General features: G+C 39.3%; 1 protein-coding gene across 2 annotated transcripts; it reads left to right on the top strand.

Moving 5' to 3' along the window:
• The first annotated feature begins 56 nt into the window (after positions 1-56).
• spice1 (spindle and centriole associated protein 1) lies at positions 57-7,659 on the top strand. 2 transcript variants are annotated; one of them, XM_008396312.2, is made up of 17 exons: positions 57-874; positions 1,469-1,516; positions 1,935-2,075; positions 2,167-2,269; positions 2,383-2,501; positions 2,590-2,672; positions 3,265-3,401; positions 3,478-3,603; positions 3,721-3,995; positions 4,443-4,574; positions 4,698-4,818; positions 4,899-5,003; positions 5,089-5,462; positions 6,086-6,263; positions 6,342-6,405; positions 6,475-6,535; positions 6,621-7,659. In XM_008396312.2, the coding sequence occupies exons 1-17, from the start codon at positions 779-781 to the stop codon at positions 6,678-6,680; spliced, it is 2,223 nt and encodes a 740-aa protein (XP_008394534.1). In that variant the 5' UTR covers positions 57-778; the 3' UTR covers positions 6,681-7,659. The 2 variants fall into 2 exon arrangements, with proteins under 2 accessions (XP_008394534.1, XP_008394533.1); XM_008396311.2 differs by having other exon boundaries at positions 4,695-4,818.
• Positions 7,660-10,417: the final 2,758 nt, after the last annotated feature.

Below are 10,417 nucleotides of genomic sequence, written 5' to 3'. Positions count from 1 at the left end.
TTTTGGGCAGTTTGGCATATGCCCGCAGCTTTCTTTTTCTTTTTCTCAGCATGATATTAGCAGAAACATTGCCATCTAGTGGTGATGGCCTGCATTCACACATTTTCTCATAATCCTTGATAACATAGGGACAGTGAAGACTAGACTGAGGTTAGCTGTGCACATTTGAAACTTTTGTCCGTATCTAAGAGCTATTTTAAGACTAGTTAAACGTGCCTGCTAGTCAACAATGTAACTGTTTATTCTGCAACATGTACAGAAATCACACTTAAAATGTTATAACCCACTCGTTCCTCCGTGGTGTGGAATGAGTTCAGGTATTGTTTTTGATGCCTATGTGCGTTTCTTCTTTTGTAGTGTTGCTAACAGATTATTTCTATATTTTCACTTATTATACAGCGCTATGTTTGTGATTATTTTAGTCAGTAAAAAATTTTTAGTTCAAGAATAAATCATTCATGCAGTCCATTAGTCAGGCCGGTTGGTGGCGGTAGTGAGCCTTTAAGTTTGTTCTGCGATCAGAGGAGGAAGCAAGGGTATCCGTGGTAACAGCACAGGAAGTGTCGCGCGACAGTTTAAAAATTGTATCAAATTTTCGTTAGCTTTTCTGTTATGCTTATATCCGCGTAAAATCTCCTTTTCCTGCTCATTGTTCCTTTACATCGATCGTTAAAGTTTCTTCTAGGTTTAATTTGCCCTAAAACCCAAAGCAGAGGTTTGAAGTAGTGGTAGGTTTGTTTTTTTTGTAACGCTTCTCAGCTAATTTACTGTCTGAGCAATGCTTCTGAGAACGGGGCGTCCGCAGCAGCAGCAACCCAAAGGGAAACGACTCATTCGCCCTAAGAAGGCAGCAGCTCCCAAGAAAGACTGGGTGGTAAGTAGCACGGATTATTTAATTAATCAGGGATTAAAGACATCAACTTCTGTTTGCTTTGAGCTCTCTCTGAAAACGAGAGGATAGTAATTTAGATGCAATTTATTCCCAGAAAACATCGTAAAATTTCAAGCGTACAGTTTTAGGAAGGCAAATTCCACACCCATTATTTATTAAAATGAAGCGAAAATGGAGACGCTCATGAATCAATATCTTAGAACCACCGTGACCCGAACAAACATGCTACATTCATTTTTGTGTCACTTTATCAGTCTCTCATTGAGTTGCGGAGGAACTTTACACATGATACATGTTTTGGGCTACATGGCTGTTTTAATAATAATAATAATCCTACTAAGTGAGTCTTTTAGAAACTCAGAAGTAGCAGGTGGGATTTTTATACCAGACCTGTTTTTTAAATACACTTGAGCTTAGGTTTAGTTGTCAGAATGTGATCCTTTTTATGACTGGATATGTAGAACCTCACAACTTTTGTTGCACTAATATCATCAAAACCTACAATCATGTTTTTATTTTTCATATTTTGCTGGACAACTTTATTTTAAAATCTAATCATTGACCTTTTTGTTTCAGAGCACTGTCAATGATCTCTCTGTGCACAAGCTGACTTCTGCTGAGCTGGTAAGATCTTTTATTTATAACAACTTTTTTATGAGGAGAAAATGTCATAGTGTGAATTATGTACATATGAATCTGGTCGCAGATATGTGGTTTAGCTGCATAAAGGACTTCTTCCTTGGCTGCGGTGCATAAAAAAGCATTCACACCTTGGATGTGTTGCTCTTTTTATTGGTTGTAGAATTCAGTCATGACCAACAAAATTTGGCTTCTTTTCTTTTTTTTTGGAAAAAAAAAATCCTTTAATGCCAATGTGAAAACCGATTTCTTTGAAACTAAGTAAGTGCATAAATATTCACCCTCATCAAGTCAGTATTTAGTAGATTCACCTCTGGCTGCAGCCGCAACATGGAGCCTGTATGGATAGATCTCAATCAGGCTTGCACGTCTGGATGTGACTTCTTATTTTTCTCCGTCTCAGTGTCATCGACATGAGATCCACAAGTCTCACAATAAAGCTGCAGCTCACTGGGAGCTCAGAGAGAAAGCCCTGAAAAGTCGTCTCAGACACGCCTGCGGCTCCCCAGGCCTGGACCACACCAGCCTCAACATCATCAGAGACGTGTGTGAAATGAATAATCTTGGTTTACTTTTTAGTTTCCCACAAAGTTTCAAGCACAGCTCACTGGGGGAATGGTGATGTGTTGCTGCAGGTTTTCTCTGAACAGCCGCTGCTGCACGATGCGCTGGCCCAGTCTGACAGAGCCTTGGCTGTGGTCAAGGACCTGTTTGGAGACGCTCCACGGCGGCAAACTGGTGAATGTTTCTACATGAACTCTCTGAGATTATACTAATTTGTTTCTAGAATATTTGTCTCTTTAGATGTCTCCTTCAGCTGTATAGTTATTGCTACATGTGTACATCTGCAGGGCACCCCAGTGTGACCGTGGCTCCAAACTGTGACTCTGACTCAGAACTGCCTGTTCTCCAGAGACCTGATCCTCCAACCCAACTGTCCCTCCTCAGCCAATCCATAATGGATCAAGAGGTATGAAATGATGACACTTTATTATCCTTTAGATTTTCCTAAGAGGTTTTGATGACATTTTTATAGGCAAAATTTTTTTTTTTTTCAGGCACTTAATGAAGTAGAAGTTTCAAGGGAAGATGTCAGAGATGAGGATCTGTCAAGCAGTTCAGGGAGTCGTTTCATCAGAAGGTATTAATTCATTCACCAACAGCCTATTATTATTAAAGGACTGCAGTCGGAGGTTCACATCCTCATCTGCATTGTTAAACTTTGGTTTAATTAATCTGAAATGTTCCTATTTAAATTACTATTAAGCAGTTTAGATTAATTTATATGTGATGAATTGCATTGATGTAGTTTTAAATAAAAGTTTGATGTTCTTTTCTGTGATTTAAGACTGATTTTTTTTTTTTACTCGTCCGCCTTCTGAAATATTCTTGTTCAAATCCTTTTTCCATGACTCAACTCTGGTCGATTTTGTTTCTGAAGAGCCAATTCTAAAACTGTGAAATTAAACTTCTGTTAAAGCAACTATTTAGCATCAACTCTTCTAGGGATGTCATGTGAAAGGATTGGTTTTGTTAATGAGATTAAGGTGTTTGTATATATTTAACACTGGATTAAAAAAAAAAAATCTGAATAAATTCAAACTTGTGTGCCCAATTCTTTTTTTTTTTTTCCCCCAAATCCTCCTTGGTGGTTATTGCATTACCCGTTCACAAGTGAAAAAAAAAAACAGCTTAAAATGTGATTAAGTTAATGACAATTATTGTGTTTGCAGGACAAATATAAGGAAAACAAAAACTCTGACGAGAGCGACACAGAAACAGAAAGGTCATCGTCTCGGGTCTCATGCAAGAGGTAAAGAAAACATCCCTGTGACCCCCATCAGATCAGGCAGAGCACCTGACCCAACTGGTAAGCTTCATCCAGTTGTTCTGTTTAATTGACTAAAGTTTGAGAGAAAGACTCATCCAGCCTTTTTCCTTTCCAGCTCTCAACGCCACGGCAGCTGTTAAGCGTTTTCTGACCAAACAGCGTCCATCAGATCAAAACGAGGAAGAGGCTTCTGTCCTGGTTTCTCAGGTCCTGAATGCCGAACTTCCTTCACGCCAGTCAGGTAATATCTGCAAGAAGCTAATTTTGTTTTATTAAATTTTTTTTTATCTTGATTTAATTATTCAATAATTGAATTCTAGTGTTTCCAAAACTATCCCACATTTCACATTTTTCTCAGGAAGAATAAGAAAACACACTGAGAGGACCAAGAAGGGCGTCTGTCGGGCCTTGGAGATGGACGGCTCCTCAGTTGCGTCTCTTAGTGGAGACCAGTCCAGCCTGGGCCTGCTGCAGGACATGTTGGGCCAAGTCAAGGCGGACTTGGACACTATGAGTTCTGATACAGCACCAGAATCAACAGGGAGTCCGGAACCCAGTGGAAGACAAGGTCTTACCGGATTCTCTGTTGCCTTGGTCTCCACGATTGGACGCTTGGTCCAGCTCCTCAGAAAGGTATTTTTATTGTAGACGTACTAAGCAATTTGAATGTTGAATTATTTGTCTCTTTTCATTAAAATCAGTTTCTGTCATTTTATTTTCTCACACCTGGTATAGATCAAAGTGATTGAGGTACTAAATTTCAGAAAAATTGTTGACAAATGATGGGAAAACAGAAAGTGGTGCAAAAAAACTCAAAGCTGATATTGTCATGGCAACAACATTTTGTAATGGAGTGATGCAAAGTGGTTTCAGGGTTGTAGTTCTGCTTCAAAGTGAATCTCTGCCCCAGTGTCGAGTCTGTTGTGGCTTCTAACAGGTTTTCTTTTTTTTTTTTTCTTTTTTTTTTTCTTTATTACCAGACATCCATAAAAAGCAGATTTGGGGAAACAGTGACTAATTATTGTCAGATTTCACGTCTTCAATCTTTCATTATTTTCTTCTCTGCCTCCTTTCTGTTAGAGAGAAGCTGAAGCTCAGAAAGAAGCTGAGGAACGGCGGCGACTACAGGAGGAGCTGAAGGAGCAGCGAGGGCTTATGGACGCACTGACAGCTGAAACCATGACCCTGAGAGAAGAGGGCGCCGCCCTGCAGGTGAGGCTGAGCGTGGCTTCCTGTCTAGAGTGATAAATCATGGCATTCAGATGAGATGTCACTCCTCAATATTTAGTCACTCTTTCTGTCTGTCGTTGAACTGACTGGACGGGGCTTCAGCAGCGGACAGCAGAGCTGGAGCAGAAGCTGGATTCTGTGGTCCTTTTGATGGGTGGACTGGGATTACTGGGAGAACAGACAAAACCAAGCAGAGACTCTGATGGAAGAGTGTCCCAGTCCTGTGGTATAAATCAGATGAATTTGGTTGTGCAGATTTGCTGTATTTTGATTGTAAGGCATTGATAATGAATTATTGGTGTGCAGTTTGTCGGTCTGCTGGTGGAGTTGAGAAAACACAACAAACTAGAGTTTCTCCTGCCGTCCTCCTTTCCCCGCCTCAACAATATGACAACTGGCAACAAAGTCCTGGTGAGTTTCCAGAAACATTAATTAACCTGTCTTCATTTTAATAAAAAAAAAAAAGACAAATTTTATTCCTTCCCTTCTTCTCCAGGAGGTCATGCGTTACCTCGTCAGCGACGCCTTTCCCCGTCAGACACCCAGCGTTCCTGTGAAAACATCCAGTCTCGCGTCTCCACCTCCGGTCTCACGAGACGTCAGTCTGTCTCCTCGTCGTCACTGCCCTCTAATGAGCCCGTCCTCCTTCCCTCCCCTGCAGCCATGCTGGCTGAGATCGCTGAGATGAAAAGGCAGAACGACCTGATCAAGGCTCAGCTCAGCCAGGCAAAGAGCCTCCGGTCACGGGACGCGGGATTGGCCGACAGCCGCAACGAGCGGAGCAAGTCGGGTCCAGCCAGCGGCGCTGCAGAGAGGAAGATGACCGGCCAGCATCTTCAGTCTCCAGAGGGAACATCTTCAGCTTCTCAGGTGAGAAGTTTGATTTGATCGCTGATTTGCTGCTGATGCCTTCAATTAAAAAGGAAATTAGATAAACCTTTAAAAGTAATTGTTCTCATTTATTATTTTTAAAATATTCTTTCATATCAAAACTGTTGTGATAATTTTCACAACATAATCAGCAGCAATAAAAGTTAGGAATTATGACAAAATTAGTTAAAATTCAAATTCCATCAAGTTAATGAAAATGTAAAAAAACAATCTGCATTGTTTAGAATAAATAAACTTTAAAAAACTGATCTCAAGATCGCATTAATTCTGTTTATAGTACTGGTATAGATCACTGAATAATAGCTTTTCCTACTGGAAAAGTAATATTTGTAGAAAAATACTTGCTTTCCTGCCTTATTTATACTTTTATTGGCTTGATAGTTCAATCCACTAGTTAGTCAATCGTCCATTCATCAGTTCATCCGATTTTGCATCCCTTCTTTCTTATCTGCTGTAGTGTGTGTGCACGTTTTGAGTCTAAAGCCTGTATTTATCTTCAAATATTGCCTTAAACACAAGAAAAAACTCTGGGCATTTAAATCTATGAAAGGTAAAGAATTTGGATGTGAAAACACACCAGAGCCGTGTTGATCTCTGTTCAGGCAGAGTCCTCCCGCACTCCGAGCGTGGAACAGCGCCTCCTGGAGCTCAACAGGCAGAGCGCGGCAGCCAGGAGTCGACTGCTGGAGCTGATCGAGCAGCAGAAGCAAAGCGCTTCGCTCAGAATCTCCCCATCCGTCTCCCCCGTCCCGTCCTCAGCCGTCAGCCCGAACGCAGCAGGTACGATGAGTGAGTGAAGCGTGCTGCTCTGCGACTCTTACTTTTTCAAAGAATTAAAAGAAGAGTTTTGATTTTCAGCCGGAGGACAGAGCTCAGAGGAGACGGTGCTGCCGCCTGAAAGGGAGTTTGGGTCTCATCGACAGTGAGTGGCTGAGCCGATTTAGAGGAAATCTACACCACGCAGCATGATTCACTGCCATATTTGTTGCAGATGTGCTGGGTCTGATGCATCGAACAGTTCGAGTTTTGAGAGCAAAACTGGAGAAATAAAGGTGCAGACTGATAAACGTCACCTTATATCCACGTTCTCAAACTATGACGCTGTTAGGTGAACTTAATCTTTTTCTTTTTCCTCAGCACAACGAGAAACGGCGAGAACGAGAAGGATGGTTTTCTCTGGTCGCTCACACCAGATGACATGAGGGAAAAGGCTAAACAAACCTGATAAAAATGAATGTTTTTATTCTATGTTTCAACCAAATAGTTTTAGTGCATTTTTCATTCCTGCAGTTTATATGTTGGCTGTATGAAAAGTTTTATTTTCTGTGAGGAGTTCACATATTTTTAATTTAAATTTTTTTTTTTACAAGAGGTAATTGAGCTGAGCAGCCTGACTGTCACATAGCAGTAGAACTAAAGTAAACATGTATGAGTGACATGAAGCCAGACTGCTTTGTATGGTTAAGTTTAGCTTACTAACCATTTAGACTATATTTCCACTGAACAGTTTGTTGATACTGTCTTACTGCTTTTTCAGTTTATTTGTGTTCAATATTTACAATTATCAATACAATTATCTTGCAAAAATGATTTATTTAAAACGAACTGATTAAAGCCATGAGGATTAAATAGCTGCTTCACAGTTAGGGGTTGATTAAGTTTATCTAGCACCTCTTGCCAAGGTGCTTTATCCATTACCACTGTACTTTTGTCATTAGTTTCCAACCACAGTCTTGTATTAGGATTTTATATGATCTCAAGAACTCAAAAAAATATTTATTCTTTTATCTTAAAGTCTTTACAATTGTGGAAATTTGATTAGATCATTTTCCAACTTTTTAAGTATGGAAAACGGAAGTAAGTCTGGTTTGAGTTTCCAGACTCTGTTCTTTATTTCATGTTTCAAACGATACAATGAATCATTTTTGGAGAACAATTGTTTTTTTGTTTTTTTTTTGTTTATATTTAGGTGACTCTTCCTTGACCTTATTATTTGTCACTAAGGTTTTATGTGATTTGTTCAGTCCACCCAGTTTCAGAAATTGTACCGAGTGAAGTTTTTTTTTTCATTCATTCTTTTTTTTTTGTTTGTTTGTTTTTTAATCTCAGATCTGGGTTTTTAATGAGACATGAACCTGGTTTACAAAATAAAGGTATAAAATATTACAAAATCTGATATCACAAGTCTCCTAATCATTGTAGTCCAGATGATCTAGTCCAGATTCTACAAGTATACTTCTTCTAGATTTTAAAATGGAGCTGATCCGTTTCACCAGGAACTAAAAACAAAATAGTCCTTGAGTCAGGAACTTGTTCCATGATCGGAAGAATGTTGAAAAATTCAACTGCATAAAATTTATTAAATAAAATACTTTGTGGTTGTAATACAACAATGGCGCTGTACGGGTTAGCCTGTTGGGTGAGACCTCACCGTTAATCGGTGAATGATTTATTGTAGTCATTACTTTTTCTCCAGCAGTTCTTTTACAGTGCATTTGAGCATTTTCTGTTCATCGGTTTGGTCTTTGGCTGCTGATTCAACTCAGTTCACGTTTTGTATGTTCAGGGTGAAAAGGTGCAGCTTGCTTGGCAGTCAGCAGGTGGCACTGCAGACTCGAAACAAAATTCAATTCAAAGATGAACTGAAAAATATCTGGTGACCACTGGTATAAAATCCTCCAACTGTGAACAAAGAGCTTCAGAACAGCAAAGACAAGTTATTAGTGCTCAGAAGGACTCAAACTGTAATTTGTTATTCACTAAACAGCATATTCTGCAGGCGTTGAGTGCTTATAACTGGGGTTCCTGCAAGGCGTTAAACTATGAAAACAACGTAATATAAAATATTAAATTTAACTCTTCTGTTTCATTTTCCAGAACATAAAAAAAAAACATGATTTCAACAAGCAGTTACAGAAAGAGGTGTTCATCTGAATTCATGCTGCTTCTCGTTTCCTGAATCCAAAGTTCCTTAAAACATCACCACACCCTGACTGGTTTCCACTTGTTGGAGCTTCGTTTTACCATTTGAGAGGTGAGAAGAGTTTCATGCTGAATCATTCGATCTGTGCGGAGAATGACGACGATGTCCAGTGGGGAGGAGGGAGAGAATTAAAAGAAGTAAATATTGCAGATGAGGACAGCGATGGCGGCTGTGAACCTGGGGGCAGAGGTCACAGCAGCGACGCAGTGGGAGGTGGGCAGGGCTCATTATGCCCGGGCAGGCTGAGTGAAAGACCGGGTGAATGGGGATTAACCTTAGCCCAGTGCCCCTCAATGCATATTCCTCCACTGCAGGGGAAGTTCCCATGTGACTGCAACCTTCCTGCTTCAACTTAGCACGTTCTGTAAACTAATATTCTCACAAAAGCGGAGTTATAGTGAGTGTGGTGGAGGGGGATATCAGCCTTGTAGGGTGGATTACACTGAATTTATAGACGCAGTTATAAAACTATGAGGAGGCGGGAGGGGGATACGAATGGGGGCTGTTTTCTTTTACTCATTTAAATGTGCCCCCACTTCACCTCAGTGAAGGACTCCAGAATCACTCAGTAAAACACACACTGAAGCTTGTGCACACACTCGAGGTAATCTTTTTGAATCGGTAAACAAAGTGACACGGGTTTTATTCGCATGTAGCCCGGATTCTACAGAGAGCTGAACCATTTTATGTTCTTATTTCGCTCCATTTTTTATAGTATTTTAGTGCAAACCCCCCCCAGATTTAGTCAGTAACATGATTACTTTTTTAAATGTGAAAATAAAATATATTTTCACATTTATGTTATTCACATGAACTTTTTCACACTTCCTTGCTATGAGGTGGATGGGAAACTTTTATAAATGTTTCCCCAATTGTATATAAATATCTTTTAAAATATTTCATTATGTATTTAATTTAATTTTCATCTGTTACAGTACAGGTAAATGACAGTTTTTTTGTGATATAGTGGTTTATTTTTTAATGCCATAAACCCTAACACAAACACTGACACTACTTTAGGGTGTTAAATCCATATAATTTATGGACAATTTATTACTGTAAATTATTATTTTGTATTTAGCTGGATTAATTAGTGATTTTGATTCCCACAAATAATTAAAACTTGGATTTAAAAGCAGACAAAAGGAAAACAAATGGACATTTCTTTCAGCAACAAATATAGAGATTAACTTGTTAATATACATTGGGAATTAGTTATTTTTCTTCCAGTTTATTTTGTTGTATTTTACAGTAATACCAAGAATGTAGATAAAAAATAAATAAAAAAAACTTGCTGTGACAGTGTCAGTACAGGTCTACAGGCAACAGGGGGCAGCATTAATGTTTTTGCTAGAGTTCTGTTTTTCTTAGATTTTGTGGCTCTCTTATGTTGCAATGAGAATTATTTTATTGTCACTTTTTCTCTTTTCCAAACAATTGCCTACACTTGTTGAATAACACTAACAACATATTTACTCACTCAAATAATTTCACAGCAAGAAAACATTATTCTTGTGATACTTATTATTTTTTCTTAATGTTAAAGGAGTTGAAAACTAAAAAAAAAAGAAGATATTTGATATGCAAGCTAAACCTGCTATCATTACCTATTTCAGGTTGCCTTGATGAAGTTGTGCTTTGAATTATTCCTGCCACTATCTAATAAAATAAAAAATAAAGAAAAGACCCTCAGAGTGACCTAAATGTGAGTGTGTGCATGGCGTGACATGTGCATGTTTGCGTGTGTGCAAGCATGCGTGTGAGTGGTGTGTGTGTGGACGCGTCCTCCACAGCTGCACGAGGTTCTGAACTGCAGCAGGCTGTTGGCTGCTGTGAAAATATTATTGCAAGTGTTTATTATTGCTTCAGTGTGAAACAGTGGGAGAGTTGTGTGTGCGGCACGGGCTGGTGGAGTAATGGAGTGCTTGCGTGTGTGAAGGGGTAGTGGCGT

Source organism: Poecilia reticulata, linkage group LG20 (assembly GCF_000633615.1).
Source record: "Poecilia reticulata strain Guanapo linkage group LG20, Guppy_female_1.0+MT, whole genome shotgun sequence".
In the NCBI taxonomy this organism is placed as follows: Eukaryota; Metazoa; Chordata; class Actinopteri; order Cyprinodontiformes; family Poeciliidae; genus Poecilia; species Poecilia reticulata.
This window is presented reverse-complemented; position numbering and strand designations above follow the sequence as displayed.

Coding starts and splice junctions, on each gene's coding strand:
- spice1 (XM_008396311.2), top strand. CDS start 779: ATGCTTCTGAGAACGGGGCGTCCGCAGCAGCAGCAACCCAAAGGGAAA. Junction 4,575..4,694: donor AAGAGGGCGCCGCCCTGCAG/GTGAGGCTGAGC, acceptor ACGGGGCTTCAG/CAGCGGACAGCAGAGCTGGA. Junction 5,004..5,088: donor CAACTGGCAACAAAGTCCTG/GTGAGTTTCCAG, acceptor CTTCTTCTCCAG/GAGGTCATGCGTTACCTCGT.